The following is a 20,163-nucleotide window of genomic DNA, read 5'->3' on the forward strand; positions in this document are numbered from 1 at the left end:
AGCAATAAATGCCACTCCCCACCCCCCCATATCTGTGGCTTCTAAGGCTGTCTTCCTCCAGTCTACTCCCTCCCAGTGGTGACAGGCAGGAAGAGCCATTTCTGCCCTTTAGTCCCGATTTAGGGAGCATTTTCCATGGTGGTTGTGACACCACCCTTCAGAATCCCACATCCCCGTGTGGTCCTCACCATGTGCCCCTCCTGAATCGTGTGGGTGTGTGCCCTGGTGGCCCTTCCAGCCTGGCTCCAAGAGGCAGGAAATGGGTGCTCCATCTCCCAGACCCGCCGGAGCCCTGAGCGCGTTCCCCCCCACCCCCAGGAGTCATTACCAACCATCAGCCTTTGCTGCAAACCCCGCACAACGTGGGGGGATCGGGGGCCCTGATTGAGTTATAAGTGTTGCCATATGGTTTTCTGCTGAAAGTCTGATTATTAATGACGTATTAATTACCACAGGGGCAATCAGGACGAGATGGCTACCCGGTAATTTGCCGTTTATTTTTTGCTCTTTGTGCCCTTTTCTCTCAAGCTGATCTTCTTCCTCTGAGCCTTTATTTAACTCTGTCTGCGCTCCTGCCCCCTCCCCCTCTTCTGCTTTCAGTGGCTGAGGTCTCTCTTTGGAGGGGATTAGCGTTAGCTCTGAGAAGGAAGGTGAGGGATGTGCAGACCTGCAGGGCTGGCCTGGTGGGAACGTCCGCTGCTCCAGCCATCCTGCAGGCAAAGCAGAGAGGCTCAAGAAGAAGCCTCCTTGGCATCCTGGATCGTCCCCCAACGCTCTTGCTTCCCAGACCATCAGCCCTGCACCGAGGGTCCAGCCCTTGGCTGTGGAGTGCCCCTTCCCCCCACCCCCACCCCATCTCCCTCCCCCTGGCTGGCTTGGCTGCCAGCCTCTTCCCAGTGGGCAGGGGCTGTCCTTCCCAGCCCACCGAGTCTTGTCAGCACTCAGGAACGGGAGACTGCTTGATTCCAGTTTGGTCTTTGTGGTGTCATCGCCTTCTCAGATCTTTTGAATTAAACCTAGAAGTTGGCTTATACTTGCAGTCAACGTGCCCCGCCCAGGCTGGGTGAGTGCTGCATGAAAAGCAAAATTTGATGTAGCTGTGTGGCCGTCCAGTCCTGCTCAGAGAGGTTAAGGACCACAGCCGTGGCATCCAGAAGTCCTGATGTATCAGAGCAGGGGGGTGACCTGGTGGAAGGAGAGCATGGCGGGACCATATGGTTGGGCGATGGAGTTGTTCTGTGCCTTCAGGTCAGGAAGGTGCACGGAGGAGAATGTTGGTTGATTCAGAGGCCTCAGTAATGACCAGATCTGGCCAGAGTCTGGATGGGCTGGTGATGGAAGGGGGGGGGGGGGGGCTCCCCCAGTCCTGCAGGAACCACCTTCCCAGGAGGCTGTGGAGGGTAGTCCTGGCAGACCTGGGCTTATAGTGCCTCCTAGCTGGGCATCTCAAGGAGAGCGGATAGTGGCTGGGTCAATGGGTTTTGTCCCTCTTCCCCCCTTATTGGCCCCTCTGAGCACAGGGTGACTCCCTGACTCCCTTCTCCCTGGCATAAGAGAAGATTTTGGTTGATGCATTTTTCCAGGTAAAGGACAGGAGTTCCAGACCAGCCACCAGGTCCAGGTGGAGCTGGGGTTTGAATTCCATCTTTACCACTCGCTGATCTAAGTCTCCCTTTCCCTCCCTGTGAAGAGGGCGGTGAGGTTCAGGTGAAGTGAGGTCATGCCTGGAGCCTCCAGACACCAAAGGTGGACAGGTGACTGGGGCTGTTACAGGGCTGCCAGGGAATTAAGCCTGAGGGTTAGCATGTGAGGAGGGAGTTGGTACCCAGCCTGGGCCAGAGATGGGACTCTGTGAATTGGGGGAGGGGAGGCCAGGGGATGAATGTGCTTGTAGTGTGTTAAGTTCTGAGCTTCCTGGGAAGAAAGTAGATTAGGGCCCAGCTATCCTTTCCCACTGCCTGGTCGGGCCAGGTGAAGGGTAAGGGGACCCTGTCAAAATCTCTGGTAACATACCCACGAGTGTACAGGGCTGGGGCGCCCCTTTTCCTGAGATCACCTGATGGCGGTTTGAATGCACACCGCCCTTTCCATACAGATATGAACATCTTCCCTGGCTGGGCTGGCCCTGCCTGCTGCTGCATCCAGGGTAATCATGCTTTCAGCACCTGGAGCCAGCTCATTCCAGCTGTGTTCCTCCACACACCCTTGTTCTTTTTTCTTATTTTTTCAAGAGAAAGAGAGAATGCAGGGGAGGGGCAGAGAGAGAGGGAGTGAGAGAATCCCAAGCAGGCTCCACGATGTCAACACAGAGCCCAATGCAGGGCTCGAATTCACGAACCATGAGATCATGATCTGAGCTGAAATCAAGAGTCAGATGCTTAACCAACTGAGCCACCCAGGTGCCCCCAAGCAGCCTTGTTCTGGTGGTACCGTTTGGGCAGTCCCTTCCATGAGGCCCACAGGGTAGAGGTGACACCCTGCCTCTCTTCTTCTGTAGGAGAGAAAGCACGCCCGTGCAGTCAGGAGGTGGGTGGGAGGGCCTCCTGCAGGCTCGAGGGGCCCCTGTGTTTTGGCCTGAAATTCAGATCTCTTGGCCTGTGGAGGGCCTGGCTCCCAGCCTGGGGTGTGCTTATGGAGGGTTCCACGTGGTCATCCCAGAGGTTAGAGTGACTGCCACAGCTGGAGGGACCCGGGCCACCTAAGAGGCACTTTGTGTACTGAGTATCCACAAGCTTGAAGTCATTCAGACCCAACTCAGGATGCTGGCTCAGCCCTGTGGCTTCGGGCAGGTACTTGGCCTCTGAGCATCTGTGGAGATGATACGTACAGAGTTGGAATATTAAAATAGGGTAACGAATGCAGCGTCCATGCAACGTGGCATACGACAGACCCTCCATAATGTCACCATCTTTCCTCACCAAGGAAAGCCTCAAGAGAAGGAAAGCCCAGCTTAGGAAATCATTCTCATCCACCAACATACACTGGCAGTGTATGGAAAATGGCTTTGAAAACAGTCAGTTTTAGGAAAAGGTGTTTTTCTGCAGTTCAGTAAACTTCGGGACCAGCCTCAGGGAGGATCTTTTTTTGTGTGTTAAAAACATGTCACTTCCTAAAGGGAAGTAAGAGCAAGAAAAATATCAGGCAGGAGGGTCATGGTGGAGAGCATGCTGGCTGTGTGTTCTGGATTACTCGAGGCTGGCCCCTCCCCCTGAGTGAGACCAGCTGAAACCAGGACCATATGTGGACCTAAGAGCTGAGGTCAGGAGACTGGGGCATAGGAACCAAGGCACAGGACTGTGGGGCAGGTTGTGGACTGACAAGGGCCCAGGGTCACTTTGTGCACAGCCCCCTTACACAGAGGCCAGCCTGTCCTTGCTGCTGGGAGAGTTCGTTAATAGCTCCCTGCTGATGACAACAGAAGTATGTTTATTATAAAACTGTCCCAAAATAGAGAAAAGCACAAAAAAGGAAAAAACGATCATCTGTAATCCTACCACCCACAGATTAGTCTTCTCAATATTTTGGTGGTTGTCCTTTCAGTATTTGTTATGTGTGAGTTTGTTTTTACGTTTATTAGTCTAAAAATGGGACTACTGGACATACTTCTTTGGAGGGAGCCTGGTTTTGTTTTGGTTTTTTTTTCCTACTTAATATAGCATCCTTAAGATGGTATATCCACATCCGTAAGCATTCTAGGGGCGCCTGGGTGGCTCAGTTGGTTAACCATCTGACTTCGGATCAGGTCATGATTTGGCAGTTTATGAGTTCAAGCCCCACGTCGGGCTCTGTGCTGACAGCTTAGAGTCTGGAGCCTGTTTCAGATTCTGTGTCTCCCCTCTCTCTCTGTCGCCCCCACTCTGCTCACGCTCTCTCTCTGTCTCTCTCTCTTGAAAATAAACATTTTTTAAAATTAAGAAAAAAGAATTCTAGAAGGTAAGAGCTACATAGTATTTTATCATCTGTATAATTTTTTTAAGCCGTCTCCAAGTTATAGTGTTTATTTGACAATCTTTTACACCTATGGTCAACATCCTGGGAAGAAACTTAGGTGTATTTCCATGATTATCTCCTTAGGAGAAATGTCTAGAAGTTGAATTGCTGGACCAAAGGGTTTGCACATGTTGAAGGCTTTTGATGTGTATTGCCGGATTGGCCCCCTGGAGGCTCTTCTAATTTACATTCCCACCAACAGCTTACAAATGTTGCATATTTCCCCAAACCCTGGCCAACTGTGGGTATTATCATACTTTTAAATCTATGCCAATATGATAAGTTGAAAAAAATGTGCATATATGTATCCTGTTTTAATTTAGGGTATATTTTAATGAGCAGTACATGTAGTCTTTGAGATTAAACTAGGTTTAATAAAGTTTGCATAGACCTAACTGCCACCTGGTGGTAGAGCTTAGAATTGCAGGTATAGTTTAAGGAGGAAATCAACATTTTTGAGAGCTTCCAGGTCCCGGTTGGTCCAGGGACATCATGGAATCAGCAGCCTAGGAGGAATTCTGAGCTTTGAACATTGTGAGTCAAAGGTGGGACCCACAGAGGAGCCCTAGGCACTTCACTCTCCTTGCGTTTTGGGATAGTAACCAGCAGTTATGTTAATAAAGTGACTTTTGACATCTCATACATAGGAGGCTTGGCTCTGTTCAGTGAATCTGGAAGGTGTCATGCCCTGTGCTGGGTACTGGGGTGGCACAGAGATGAATCAGATCAGTCATAGTCTTTGGAGAGATGTGGGGGGAGGGGGGACCTACACAACCAGTTTGCCATGGGATAGAGAGAAAGGAACAGTTAGTTAGGGGTCACTGTGACTTCCTGGGTATTTCTTATCACAAGCCTTTTTTTCTCTCTAAACCGTGGCTTCTGTCCAAGATGCAAAAGGCTTGTCGTGCAAGGCTCAATCTTGCTTACACCTTGACTTTTGCACAGAAAACATCAGACTCTCACCATCTGCTAATTACAGCATCAAAACTCTTCCTCTTTGGTGTTTTGGGTTTTTTGACTCTTAACATTGAGGTTTTGTGACTTTCTGGTTTGCTTTACACCCTCCGAGTGCAACTTAAACATTTCTCGAAAAATGTGTTTTGGGTATATGTTACAGAGCTTAAGTTCCATGTATTTGAATGCATGAGGACAGCGCCAGGTTGTGAGGCTAGAGGTGCATGGAGATGATGAATTCCAGCGAGGCTAGGGTGGGGGAGCGTGCCCACTAAACCGTCAGTCAATGACTCTGTGCCAGATGCTTTCCTGGGTCCTTGGACCAGCACCGAACAAGAGAGACAAGGGGAGAGAAACAATAAACCAGGAAACCAATACACCAACAGACAGGAAATGTGCTAAGAAGAGAATAAGGCAGGGACGTATTGAGAGTGCCCGCCAGGTACCTACCTGGGTGTGTATAGCTGAGATGAAATCATCAGAAGTCCCTTGGGGAAGATGACATTTGAGCTGAGACTTAAATGGTGAAAAAGATGCAGATCTTGTGGAGCAAATGTTCCTGGAGGAAAAAAGCAAGTGCATGCAGTCATGAGGTTGGGACAACCTTGGCAAGGCCACAAGCAGGCAAATGAGAGGGAAACAGTGGACCGTGACGCCAGAGAGATCTCCAGAGCTCTGCGGAGTAGCATCTTGTAGGATAACAGACTGACTGAGGCCGGAGGCCACGGAAACTTGGCTTCGTGTTTATAGAAACCACAAGCTGCCTTGCCAAGGGCTCAGAGACCTCCCCCCTCCTGAAGGGAGAAAGGACGGTCAACTCCCACCCTGCCCCCACCCAAGCCCCTCCAACAGGCCAGGGAAGCAAGTGTACTTTCTGACCGCTTGCTCTCACCCTGGGAGGTCAATGGTCTCCTCCCTACTTGACAGATGAGGAAGCTGAGCTCAGAGGCTAGCAGCACTTGGCTGAGACCCAAGGCCCACCCACAAGACAAAGCCTGGCTTAGCACACAGGCTGGGGACTCCTCTGTCACTCCACCCATCCTATCAGGAAGCAGGTCACAGCAGCAGTTGGGGGCTCAGGACTGTCTGCACGTGGGCAGGAGGGTCCTTCTTCTCTTACCACTCAGGGAAACAGGTACTTGGAGTCAATGTTCTGTTTCTCGTCCTCCCCCCTTGCTTTTATCCGGCCCTGGAGCTCATGCCCCATTCCACCCCCATTATCAGATTGTTAAGACCCTTTCCTGCTCTCCCTAAAAAACAAAATGGAAAACCACGTCTAACTTAAAGACAGGAATCCGTTTCTTCAGCCCACGTTCCTTCCTATTCCTCACTCATAGGTCCATCTCATAGCTACTGTTAGAAATTAGAAAGAAAAGCATCCCCTCCTGATGAAATGTGCAATTCTGTTTCCCCGGCCAGGGGCAGCTGAATAGAGCAGACGCCCAGCCAGGGAACTATGGTGATGGAGACCTCACCCCTGCTCTGGCAATCTCTCAGGCCTTCTGAGCCCCAGTGTCCACATTGGCGAAGTGTGAGGCTTGGCCTGGTGAAAACGTGGACACTATCAACACGGCGGGGGGGGGGGGGGGGGGCATGCAATGTGGTCCTGGTCCCCTGGCCAGTGACTCTGGGGACCTGAAGCTGAGTGCAGGGCCCCCACCCACCCAGCAGCAGAGTTCAGAGGCCACAAGCCCCTAGTGATGTGGACAGGTGTCTATACTAGAGAGACCTCCCTGACAACAGGACAGAAACTGGAGGAAGGGGGCCCAGATATGAGGCAGTGGCAATAATTCGCAGACGATGCATGAATCAAGACTGCCCCAGCGAGGATGGAGGGAAAGAGGGCAGGTGTCAGAAATGAGAGGTGGCAGGCATTGCAGGCCAGGTGACAGGTGAGGGACCAGGACCACAGCGCCTTCACTTGGCAGAGCCCTACCCCCTCCCCCTCCCCCAAGACCACCCGGGACCCATCAGACAAAGTGCTCTGGAGGCTGGGGCTGGGGGCGGTGGGCAGGATTTGCCCTGTGTCTCCAGAATCAGCAATGGATGCATCGACAGCCTAGGTCCCAGGGAAAGCATAGCTCTGAGCTGAAATGTAGCATATGAGACAGGGTCTCAGCCTGGGACCAATTTTGAAATGAAAACCTCTGTTGGACCGTGTGGAATTAATCAAGTGAACAAAAAAAAAGGGGGGGTGGGCCACAGAGCACCACACATTCATATGCTTTCTTGCACTCTCCAAGTTCAAAAACAGCTTTGATTGTAAAAATGTAATTAGTTAAATGATTCATCTGTAATATTCCAAATTCATCTGTTTTTAGATTTCAACAACCTACATCTCATTTTCATCTGCCCCCTGCAGTGATGCTCCCCAGCTCCCCACATTCCGGGTTGAGCAGGGATGGGATGAAAGGAGGCTTCTTGAGCCCCCCATAATGGCCCCCAGATTGGAACCTCAGGGAGACACAGCTGGGCCCGAGGGAAAGGGCCACCTCCCTGGGATTTCCTCCGCAGGGTCCTGCACCAGCCCAGGGTAGGCGCTCCTTGACTCAGGCCCATGGCCTCAGGCTCACTCTGTGTCCCCAGAGTCCTTTCGATCATCTCATGTGGGGTTCCCAGATGCCTTGCTTACCCTCTGAAGCTTTTTGTGTCTTCCTGGCAGTAGCCAAGAGCCCCCAGCGCTAGATAATCAACCTTCTCCCCAAGTTCAGCTCTGGGAAAGCACTTAGCAGACAGTCCTGTGGGGTGGGGGGCGGCAGGGGGCCCTTTGCAGGGTGTACCTGTGGTGACACCTTTGCAGAGGGCCACTCTCCAGGCTGATTGCTGGCTGAACCTCTTCCCAGCATCCCCAAAGCAGGAAAGCACTTCTCTGCCTTGTACGGAAGAGCTTGTTGGCAGACCTGCGCCAGGTCACGAAGGCAAACTCAGGCCTTCCAAGAAAATAAATTTGAGAGAAGGCAGTTATTTGGGTACAAAGGTGGTCCAGCCAGCTCCTCCTGAAATCTGAAATCAGGGACTGGACCGTGTCTTGCTCATGTGATGGAAAGAGAATGGGCTTTGGTACTCCATAGACCATGTGGTCTCAGTCACATCCCTAACCTGTCTTTGGCTATCAGGGCAGCCGGGTAGATGACCTCACCAGAGCCATAGTGCTGGGCACACAAGCTGGGTCCAGTGAGTGACAGTTCCTGCCACCGTGATGGTCACTGACCTCAGCAGGAAGAGCCCCCGAGGCTGAAGGAACTCCTCTCGGGCCAGTGTCCCCAGTGCACAACACCCTGGCTGTGGCCAGAGGACAGGAGTCCTCAGGTACCCAGGGCAGCCTTCAGCAGGTCAAGAGCGCCCTCTGGTGTGATCCCAGGTTCTGGCACCGGAGCCAGTGGGAAACTGATCATTCATTCCTAGAGGCATCCACTTGACAGTTGGTTCTTTCAACAACTATAGATCGTGTTCTCACTACGTACGAAAGACTGTGTTTGACACTTGGGATGGAATGGCAACACAAACATCCAGGGGGTCCCTACTGGATGGGGTTGTGGTTGACTGGGAGAGAGACTCAAAGCGCATGGGGATTCCAACCTCACTGTGCGCCATGGTCAGGGCTGGGAAGGTGCGGGTTACTGTGACCACCTGCAATCCGAGGCTGGCCTGGTGGGGGTCAGGGGTGATGCCCTGAGGAAGGGAGGTGTGAGCCAAGGTCAGAAGACAAGGAGGTTCTCTCACAAAGGGAGTGGCAGAAGAGTGGCCAGAGAGAGGACACAGAGAACAGAGAACAAGCCAGGCTGGCAGGGGAAAGGGGGGATGGGGTGGGAGGGAAGCTCAAGAGGCAGTGACCCTGAAGCACCCAGCACCTTTGAGCTGGTTGGCTGCCTCCCCAGGGGCCGCAAAGTGGAGGGAATTGGCAATGGCATCCAACCTGGGAAGGATGGGACGTACACAAAAACTTGGCAAACCCATCAGGCTGCCCGGGAAGCAGTGAGTTCCCCGTCACTGGAAGTGTGCAATGGTGGCACACCCACTTCTCAGAAAGGGCGTCTAAGGAGAGGTTGGTCTTCCCACAAGGGGGCTGTTCCACCAATAGGGCCTCTTTGGGGACAGGATGGGGACAGCTTGGGGAGGCTGGCTTTGGAGGTACTTGCCAGGCACTGCTAACGCCAGAGGGGGATGGTGAGGTGGGAAGCACGCAGGATTCAGGCTCGTGACCATGCCCGGCCTCCCCTAAGCTTCAGTTTCCTCGCCTGTGAAATGGGAATAATAAGGCAAGGGGTTTTTAGCTTTTAGCTCCACACCATTTCCTTAGTTCTCGCCCCCAGAACTGGCCCAGGGCACTCCAGTCGTTCATTAAACCACTTTCCTCTGGCACCCTCTGTACACCAAGCTCCGGGCAGAGCACTGTCACATTCGGGTGGCCACTCCATCCACACCACACCCCTCCTTTCCAGAGGAGGAAACAGGCTGGGCTTCGGGGAGTTAGGCAGCTGGCTCCAAGGTCTTCAGGGAGGGGACGTAGCAAGGACATCCCGCTCCTTTGCCATGCAGGAAGGCTGGGCATGAGGAGCGGAGCCAGGGAGGCTGGTGGAGGCTGGTGTGGGAGAGAGGCCAAGTCCTAGGCAGGGGCAGGTAGGGGACTAGAGAGAGGTCTGCAGTTTGGAGAACTGGTTCAGAGCTAGAAATGCAGGCTCACGCATTCACTGATGCCTTCCTTATGTGGGCCAGCGGGGGGGGGGGGGGCACACGCCCCACTTAAAGGGCCCCCCTACCCCGTTCAGCCCATGCATGCTGATCATTATCACAGCTTCCAATATTTCAAGAGAAGTTAGAGCTCCAAATTTTGCACAAAACCTCTGGATTCTTAAGGGTCCCCAGCAGTTCATTCCCAGTGGGTGATAATTGTGTTATCTGGAAACTGTGGAAGGCCCATCCCACAGACCAGGGGGTGATGACCAGAGAGGCTGGAAAGTCAAACCTGAGCGACGCTGGGAGGAAGCAGGCAGATGGCCCAGCAGACTTAGGCTGAGGAGCAGGAGGGCAGAGCAGGGTGTGGCCTGGGCCTGGCCAGGACACCAGGGATCCCTCAGTGTCCGCTGTGAGCTGTCTCTGTCATTCTGTCTCCTGGTTTCTCTGTTGTACCTTCTGCCTCCCTTAGACCGTCTCCTTCATGCAGTTCAAGCCACACTCCGACCATCATCACCTAGTCGGCCGCTCGGTCCCACTAGATCCCCGCCCCGGCACTTCTGCCACCAAAATGGGTGCCCCTGCCTTCCACAAGAGTAGCACTGAGAGTGCCTGAGCCGGAGACAGGAGGCCAGAGGCCTCTCAGGTGGACACAGCCCAACTCACTGGCCATCTTCCATTGTCCCACATGCACTGGGAGTCAGGGCTCTTGACTTCCTTCACCCCACCCAGGAACGATTTTTCCTGCTACCTGACAGGGTAATCATGCAACTGGCAAATGTGTAATTTAAGCAGGTATTTGGGGATCGGTTCAAAGGCATAGCACCACCTCTCCCAGCCATGATGTATAGTATGGACATACGTATAATTGCTTCCAGTGTGCACAGGATATACTGAGCATGCCCTCTCCCCAAAATAGAAGCCAGCTGGCTTCCCGGCCTCACGGAATCGTAGAGCTGAAAGGGACCCAGAAGATTTTCTTTCTTTTTTTTTTTCTTAAGTTTATTTCTTTATTTTGAGAAAGAGAGAGGGAGGATGAGAGAGAATTGCAAGCAGGATCCGAGTTGTCAGCACAGAGCCCCCACATGAGGCTCTAACTCACGAACCGTGAGATCATGACCTGAGCCGAAATCCAGAGTCAGACGCTTAACCACCTGAGCCACCCAGACGCCCCAACCCGGGAGATTTTCTAAGCTGAGGGTTACCAACCTAGATGCCTCTACAGAGCTGACAGGTTATCTGGACGGGGCAGTGGGCCCGGTGGGGAGCACTAGGGCAGGGCAGAGCCTGTGGCCCTCCGCGAGCACTTGACTCAGCCGATCATGCCAGGCATGCAGACCCCAGGGTGTACCACCTTTCACTTTTTCTAGAAAAGTACAAACTCTGGATGTTGATGTGAAATGTCACCATTTTTAAATGTTGCAACTAATTCAGTGAGTTTGGCTTCGGTTTTAGTTTTGGTGTTTTAACTATACACACCAAGCCAAAGCTGGCTGTACACCAGTGCTTCAGCATACAGACCAAGAGTAGGGGCGGCGGGGTGGCAGCTTGGGCAAGTCCCTAACCTCAGCAGGTTCCCAGAACCCCACCCAGCTGGAGTCTTCATGGCTTGCTGGCTTGGGATGCAATTTATTGGTGACTCTACAGAATGCCCCAAGGTCCCCAGGGAGGAACCGTGTGCCTGCACCAGGGCACCAGCCAGGCTGGACCCAAGAAGTGAGGGTCCTCTCTTTCCCTAGGGCGGAATTCAAGTCTGGGAAATTGCTAAACCCGGACAGTCTTGCCGTGGTCCATGTGTGCGAGGAGCCTGGTCTGAGAAATCAGAACCACGTTTGACCTGCCCCGAGGGGTCTGCCCACCCACTCTAATGAGGGAGCCTTCACATAGGAATGTGCATGTCCCAGGCTGAGGACCCCAGGCCCCAACAGCCTTGTAATTTGATGAATTGTCAACATCTGGGCCATAATTACTGGTCCCTGGACTGATAATCCTGGTAAGCCCCCTCATCCAGGGGCCCCATCCCGGTGCAATTTGGAGGCTCCGTTCCCTGACGGGAGCCATCCGCATGAATTACTACCAGCAAGCGAGACGGACACCCAGCCCCAGCCAGTCTGAGCATTTACTCCTTGTCTGCATCTAAACACGCCGGTGTAGTGATTTTGGGTCAGCTCAGCAGAGAACTCTCACACGCTGGGGGTCCTGAGGCACAGCTAACGGAGAAGAACAGAGCCAGTCCCCAGTGTGGGGTAAACAGCAGCCTTTGCTTCAGGGTTCCCCCGGGGCTGATGCACATCGAGGCACCAGCGATGGAGCCCAGCAGACTCCACGTCCCAAACTTATTTCACTAAGAAACCTTCCCTCCTTTGCCACGCTTGTTCATTTTTCTCAAAAGATGACTCTGTAGAACCCTGCTTAGGAAATCTATTCAGTGTGGGCGGGAGCAGACCCACCAAGGCACAGCCGGAGTCCCACGGTCTGCCACTGAGTCAGAGGACCACACAAGGTCACTCCGCAGGACTGCCCCTCCAAGAGCCAATGCAGACCCCACCTCCGTGTCAGCTCACCTACAGGGTCTCGTGTCTTTGGTGGGTCTGGGAGAGGAGGAGGGGAGAGGAGACAGACCTGGGACTCATCTTGAACTTGTCATCTGAGAGGAAGACATGTTCTCCATTTTACAGATGAGGAAACTGAGGCTCCAGGACTCTCAGGCTCCGGAGTGCAGCAAGTAGCCAAGCCCGCACACCGCCCAGGGTTTTTGTTTGCCCCTCACGCATCCGGAAAGCGTGCCGGAGCTCTGCTGATCTGCATGGGCAAGAGTGGTTTAAAGCAGAGCTGAGCCTTGTAAACAGCTGTGGGGTTTCGTGGAGGGCAGAAGGTGTTGAAAACCTCTGGTGAATTCCATGGCTTTGATCAGGCGGGAGAGGGAGCTGGAGGGAACTGAGTGCCTGTGGGCGCAGCGCTCTGGCGTCTGGCCCTCAGGATCACCTGTTCTGTGGAAGCTGAGGTTCGGAGAGAGAGTTTCACTCGTGGGCTGCCCCAAGTGCCTTCCTTCCCACTCCTCTTGTGGGAGACGCCCACAGTCTGCGGCAGGGGATGGCTGCCCTGATGGAATAGGACCCCCGCCACCAAGGGTGTGCCTCCACCCAGGCTGGGGCTCTGCTGTTCCAGACTTCTCAGCTCCCCAGATGGCCCTCTGCTGTGCAAAGCTGGCTTGCTGTCGGCTAGGACACTCAGCCTGGATCCTGCCCCACCGTAGTCCAGCCTGACCATGCCCTCCAGCCCATGCTTGTCCTTGGCTTCCTTCAGTCCAACCCCTCACTCATCCCTGCAGTGTTTCTCCTCCCCTAAGAGCACCCAGAGCTAGGCTTGGGCTTTTCTTCAGCCCATGGAAATGCCCAGTTCATAGATGGTCCACACAGCCTCCCAGTGAGGCTGGGGACACTGCCCTCCCGGAGACCCATGGGCAGAATGATAGTTCAGACAAGTCTTGCAGGAAAGAAACCTAATTCACAGCATGTAACCCAGTGTTTCTCAAACTTACTTGACCAGCGAACCTCTTCCCCAGGCAAGCCTCTTAACGCACTCTGCAAAACAGTTTCCCTGATACCAGTTTGAGCAAGGCAGTACCAGTTTGAGCAAGGGTAGCTACGGGCAGGGCCTGACCTCTGGGGGTTCACAGCCCAGGGCCCAGCCTTCCCCAGGATAAGAGGGATCAGTTCACTTCCCCAAGCCAGGCAGGTCCGTCTGGCTCCAAAGCCAGACTGTTTCCTTCCTCTGCCCCACTGAAGCCCCTCCTCAGTGACTCCCAGTGACCGCTGGTCACCCAGCAGCCTCTCTAAGGGTCGGCTGTTTCCCCAGACAGGGAATTCAGGGATCTGAGCAGAGCTTTGTTGCCTAGATGTCATCAAGATGAGCCCAGAGCCACCTGCACAGACCAGGGCCATGGCTGTGGGTCAGCTCCATCCCCAGGGACGGCTGGCACCGTCTGCCCTACAAATGTGCACACATGGGTTTCTGTGTTTGCCCGGGAATCTGCTCAGCATCAGATCCAACCACCCGCAGCTCCAATCTTGGGTTCCTGGGGAATGGGAACAGCTTCCCTTGAGCTGCATGGTGGACATTTCCAAGAGCACAGCTCAGGCCACACCCTCTGCTTTTATTTATCAGAAACTACAAAATTCATTGGCTTCTTTTGAAAAATCTAAGTCCTGGGAACCAGGAGCTCTGTGATCCCAGATAGAGGCAGGGCCGTAGGAAGGAAAATGGGGTTTTTGCCACTTCTAGGCTTTCTCACACACCAGAGAGAGGCCTTGGGGACCACCAGGAATAATCTGGGAGTTGAAAGAGAGCAGAATCCCTCCCAGGAGATGGGAGGCCCAAGGTCACTCTCAAGAAGAGACAGCGAGGTCTGGCCATTGGAATGCTTTCAGAGACAGCCAGCAACAGGAGACTCCCCCTGAGGGGTCCAAGCCAAGGGAACATCCCAGGCTCCCTTCTGCAGCGCACACTTCTAGAAAAGCCGGCCACCTACAGCTCTGTGTGGTCAACCCAGCAGACATCCTGGAACCAGGTCTGGGGACTCAGTGATGGACCAGAGGCACCCCCGGCCCTGGAAAGGCCCAACCCAAGATGTGTGCTCAGTGCCCAGCCCGGGGCAGGAGGGCTTTAGGCATCAGACCAGGTGGTCTGGACATTTTCCTTCAGGAGTGAGGCTGCCCAGAAGGGCTCAAGCAGGAGAGCCTTGCATTCTAGAAAGTTCTCCAGGGCATTGCGTGGGAGACACTACAGGTATTAGGGAAGGGCCATGGGGATGATGCTCAGGTCTCACATGTATGTGGTAGGGCTTTCCTGGAATGCGGGGAGGAGGGCTATGACGTGCCTCAGGGGCCCAAGGACCAGATTCCTCTGCAACAGGAAGACAAATGGAGCTACAGATGTCTGCTGTGCAACCCGCAGAGGGCTTTAAAAATAAGAAAGGCAGGGATATTATGCATGTGCTTCTCCAGGCAAGGACAGCTTCCCAAAGCTGATGCCCATGGTGCTCTCTGGGAGAGGAGCTGGGGAGAAGAGAAGGTTTGCTTTGTCCCGTCTCCTTCTGTACAGTTTGTAAGTTTCACTCGGTGCACATAGCACCTTTTCAGCAGAACCCCAACCCCCAACACACACACACAGGTCCGTGACGCAGGGTGGCCTGCTACCAGTGATGAGGCCCGGGGTCACGAGCTGGCATGTGGAAAAGCCCGCATCTGATCCCAGGTGGGTCTGAATCCAAAGGCTGTCTCCTCTGTCCGCCCCACATGTCTCCAGGAGCTCGGCCACAGGGCTTTCTTCCAGAAGGATGGAGACCCAGCTCTGTGGCAGACAGCCTAGGGAGAATGCTGCTTCTCCTTGGGGAGGCTCCCAGGAGCACCATTTGAGCTGGGCCTGGAAGAATGAGTAGGGGTTCCCAGGTGGAGGCAGAACTCTGTGCAGTGGAGGAAAACGGGAAAGCACAGCCTGGGGCCAAGAAACAGCATGGCGTGTGTAAGTGCATGGGCCTCAAGGGGCACCAGATGTACCATGAGACTAGTGAAGCACCTCTTCCCAAACCCCAAGAGCTGTCAGGAGGTCGTGGTGTGGCAGAGTTTAGGGGAAATGGGACCAAGCCAGGGCAGGAAGCACCCTACTGGGGAGAATAGGTAATGAGGATGCTGAGGCTCAGAGAGGTTGACTGGCTGTCCCAGGGTCACACAGCAAATGAGTTTGTCTGATCCAGCACTCTCTCTGGTAGAGAGCCAGGGTGGAAGAGGGTCCAGAGAGCCCTGCCCAGAGAGGTCTGTTCAGTGGGGGAGGCAGACATACCAGGAATCCCAGAAGGAAGGCAGGGCCTGTGAGGCTTCATCCTAGGTCCCCTGGAACAGCCATCTGTCAACCCTGCTGCCCTATGCTGCAGGAAAGGGAACACCACGTGGAGAGGGGGGCCTATTTCAGCCATGGGCTCAGCTTCTACAGCTGTGGGATGGGACTATGGTGCCTGCTTGCCAGGGCGGCAGTGAGGACAGACGCCATGAAGGGTATGGCAGGATTCAACAGAGCCCACACTGAGGCACATCAGAGCATTCCTAAACTTGCCCTGGAGAATCTCTGCCTCTGTGGCCCTAAGGGGCAGGGTGCCTGCTTCCCTCGGACCAGCCCTGCACTGTGTCCCAGCCCTTGTCAGGGACACCTTGAACTCCTCATGCTGCTGCTGGTGAATTGGCTGTGAGGCCACTGCCCTCCCTCCCAGCCCCCCGAAGAGGAAAGAGATTAACTCAGCTCTAACTGCACCTTTGTCTCTCTTTAATTTCAGTCTGCATTACGGATTTTTTTTAATGTATGTATGTTTGTTTGTTTGTTTGTTTGTTTAGAGAGAGCGTGAGTGGGGGGAGGGGCAGAGAATCCCAAGCAGGCTCTGCGCTGACACGGTGCTCGATCCCACAAACCGCGAGGTCGAGATCATGGCCTGAGCAGAAATCAGGAGCTGCCCAGGTGCCCTGCATTATGGATTTTTTAATCCCTTTAGATCGATAGAGGGGCGCTGTGTTTGGGCTCAGTTCAGCAGTCGACATGGGCACAAGGCCCGGACACAGAGTCCACGATGGCAGCCACACTGGCCAAGCTGGCCGGGGGCCCGCGGGCAGGCGAGGTCCAGTGGGCACTGGGATGGAGCAGGGAGCTTTGAACAGAGGCATGCAAGGACAGGCAGATTGCGGGGAGAGGGGCCAGGAATCTAGGCGAGGCCACTGCAGGCTGCTTGAGTGCCTGAGGACACAGAACCGGACAGCCATCCTGGGCTCTAGCCCTGCCCTGGCTGCATGGCTGTGCGCAAGGTCTTTCCCTCACTTGGCTTCGGTTTCCCCCTCTGTAAGACAGGGATGAACACCTGCCTTACGGGCTTGCTGTGGTGATTCAGACTGAGTAGGGGTCCACAAAGAGCCCCCAGAAGAGACCCAGGGTGGGACATGTCCCTGTGTGCACTGTGGCAGCAGAAGGGGCCGGGCCTGGGTGAGGCCTAGCAGGGCCTGAGCATGGGGCAGGGAGAGGAGATGCAGGGCCAAACTTTAGCAGACTAAGGACAGGAGGCCTCAGGCATGTGGACCCAGGGGTCAGGACAGCCAGGAGCCAGCAGGAGATGCCAGCTAGGGCAGTTCCTGGTCAGCCTCAGTGACTAGGGTTGGGGCTGACGACCTGATTGGGACCCCGCAGAGCCTGGACCCCCAAGACTTTGGAATGGCCCTACTCCCCACCTCCTGGGATTCTATCTACACCTAAGACATTGCCCTGAAGTCCAGAACCTCAGCTGACCTTGAGGCTGGTGGCCAGAAGCACTTAAGAGATAAATTATCAGAATTGCCCTGGTTATGGGGTGCCTGGGTGGCTCAGTCGGTTAAGCATCTGGCTTTGGCTTAGGTCAGGATGTCCCAGTTTGTGAGTTCCAGCCCTGCATTGGGCTCTGTGCTGACAGCTCAGAGCCTGGAGCCTGCTTAGGATTCTGTGTCTCCCTCTCTCTCTGCCCCTCCCCTGCTCACACTCTGTCTCTCTCTCTCAAAAATAAATAAACATTTAAAAAAATGAAAGGAAGGAAGGAAGGAAGGAAGGAAGGAAGGAAGGAAGGAGAGAAAATGTGCTGGGTGTAGGGACAAATGGCCTGATTTCTGAGAAGTGGGGAAACCTAGAGGGCTTCATGGAAGAGGAGGTGACTGAGCTAAAGGTGACACACAAAGGTGTGCCAGGCAGGTAGGTGATGTGTGAAAAGGCTTGGGAGTGGAGCTGCCTAGAACATTGGAAGGAAGGAAGGAAGGAGAGAAAATGTGCTGGGTGTAGGGACAAATGGCCTGATTTCTGAGAAGTGGGGAAACCTAGAGGGCTTCATGGAAGAGGAGGTGACTGAGCTAAAGGTGACACACAAAGGTGTGCCAGGCAGGTAGGTGATGTGTGAAAAGGCTTGGGAGTGGAGCTGCCTAGAACATTGGCTGGGGTCAAGGGTGAAGTGTCCGTGAGGATGAGGAGGCAGTGGCAGGGGGGAGGAGAGGTGTTGACAGAGACTGGGTGGATCCGGTTCATGGCACTGCCCTTGGATTCCCCACATGGCGGTGGATGGAACTCAGTGGGGCTTTCTGAGAGGCAATGGGTCCCCAGGTGGAGGGCGCCCACGGGAGCTGCTGTGCAGTGGTCACTGACCCTCTGCGGCCTCTGGAATACACTAGCCCTTGGGACCTGACCTTGTGCTATTTGGCTTCTCTCAGCCTTGACTTTTGCCTACGAAGGCCACAGCAATGCAGGGAACTGAAAGAACCTTCAGGACTCTTCCACTTGTGTCTTAGCCTGTTTGGGCTGCTCTAACAAAGCGCCATGGCCCGGGTGGCTTAGAAACAACAGAAATCTTCTCACTGTCCTAGAGGCTGGAAGTCTGAGTTCAGCGTGCCAGTGTGGCCAGGTTCTGGTGGGGGCCCTCTTCCGGGCTGCAGACTGCCATCCCCTCGCTGTGTCCCCACATGGTGGACCAGGACCCAGGCAGCCGTCTGGAGCCTCTTTTGTAAAGGCTAATATCCCATCTGTGAAGCTCTACCCTCATGAACCTCTTTGCCTCCCCAAAGCCCCCTCCTAATGCCATCACACTGGGGGTTAGATTCCAACACATGACTTGGGGGGGGGGGGACATATTCAGTCCCTACCAAGTTCCATGTGACAGAACTCAGTTCACACTGGCTTAAAGAAAAAACTACTGACAAACAGAAGTGTGCAGGGGTGGATGGTTTCAGCTTCAGACCCTTTGCCCCGTTTTCCTCACTGTCTCTCAGCTCTGACTTCTTCTCTGTTGGCTCTTTCTCAAGCCACATGGTACCCTCACGAGCTCCAGCCTTAGCCCCACCAGGAGAAAAGACCCTCTTTCCCCTAAAGCGCCACCATTCAAAGCCCCAGACATGACGTTTATCCCTGAACCAAATCCCCCTGGTCGAGGGAATGCGACCACACGCCCAAGCCCCATACGAGCAGATGGGGGTGGTTCTGGAGGAGAAGTGGGGCTCTCTTGTCAGAGGAGGGGATTCTGGGCAGCAAACACCCAGACACCCCCACCCCAGGTCCGCGTGAAAGGTCTTCAGACCCATGGGCTCATGTCAGGTTTTGGTCTTTGGTGCTCAGTAGTGCCTCTGGGTCATAAAACACACAGGAAATGCCTTTCCAGTGTGTAACCTCTGCTCTCTGTCTCTCTCATTTCCAGGGGCCACTGGGTCTAGATGGCAAGCCGGTAAGTGATGACAGGGCAATTCTAGGTGGTCCTGGGACCAGGCCACTGTGGGGCTGAGAGTGATGGGGTGCCAGAGGGAAGGGGCCCCTGGGAACCTGGATCAGCAAGGAGAGAAACCATTTGGGTATCAGACTTAAGTTCAAATCCACCTCCACTACCTGCTGACTGTGCAGCCTTGGGGAGGCCTCTTCACCTCCCAAGCCCGAGGCTCTGTCATATGGGCCCATTAACCCTCCCCACATGCTGGGGATGTAGAGAAGTGTGGATAGCACCATCCCTGACATCTAGTCAGCCTTCAGAACATACAAGCCCCTCCTAGCAAGCCCACGTACAGAGCATCCCCCAACACAGTCTCAAGGCTTCAGTGGTAGGCACAGGGCTGATGAGTTTTTAACATGTGGGCCAGGAGCCTGTGGTCCACAGGCATCTTCAGCAGAATAAATAAGCTGTACAGGGAGAGGGCATAATTAAACAAAAAAGTGGATGTGGATGGATAGTTAGCTGGGTGGGTGGGTGGATGGATGGATGGACAGATGAATGGATGATGGATGGAAGGAAGGAAGGAAGGAAGGAAGCAAGCCTGGCTGACTGGATGATGGATGCAAGGATGAATGGATGGAAGGAAGGAGGGAGGGAGGCTGACTGGATGAATGACTGTATGATGGATAGGTGGATGGAGAGATGGGCTGATGAATGGAAGGAAGGAAGGAAGGAAGGAAGGAAGGAAGGAAGGCAGGCTGGATGACTGGATCGCAGACAGGTGCATGCATGGATGGACGGATGGATGGACAAATGGATTGATGAACGGTTGCATGGAAGAACAGATGGATGGATAGATAGATGAGTTGGGTTGATGAACAGTTGGGTGGATGGGTGGATGGCAGGAAGGAAGGATGGTTGGATGGAAAGACAGATGAGGTAATTGTACCAACAGTTGGATGCATGAGAGGGTAGCTGAATTAGTGGGTGGACAAACACATGATGGTTGAGCAGACAAATGTGAAGGAATGAAAGAAGTAACACGATTGAGGAGTTGCCCAGTGATGTGTGCAGCATTAAAGGATAGAGGAATGAACTGACCACCTGCATGGACAAGTTGTTGAATGAACGAACAAGCCAAGCCATTAACGGCTGGAGGGATAATGGATAGTCAAGGGGCAGCGGCCCCGGGCACGGCAGGTGCTGAGCTTGGAGGGCTCTGCCCTCTGGGAGGAGTGACAGCACATGTGCCCCTACCCGAGCTGAGAGGTACCAGCGACCCTCAAGTCCCCCGTCTC

General features: G+C 54.1%; 1 protein-coding gene across 1 annotated transcript in view; it reads left to right on the forward strand.

Moving 5' to 3' along the window:
- COL23A1 (collagen type XXIII alpha 1 chain) overlaps nt 1-20,163 on the forward strand; it is a 351,683-nt gene that overhangs the window by 305,235 nt on the left and 26,285 nt on the right. The window contains exons 5-6 of the mRNA XM_027076904.2: nt 456-482; nt 18,860-18,886. Of these exons, the coding sequence (XP_026932705.1) occupies nt 456-482; nt 18,860-18,886 (54 nt within the window). The remainder of the gene's footprint in view (nt 1-455; nt 483-18,859; nt 18,887-20,163) is intronic.

The sequence above is a fragment of the Acinonyx jubatus genome, chromosome A1 (assembly GCF_027475565.1).
Source record: "Acinonyx jubatus isolate Ajub_Pintada_27869175 chromosome A1, VMU_Ajub_asm_v1.0, whole genome shotgun sequence".
In the NCBI taxonomy this organism is placed as follows: Eukaryota; Metazoa; Chordata; class Mammalia; order Carnivora; family Felidae; genus Acinonyx; species Acinonyx jubatus.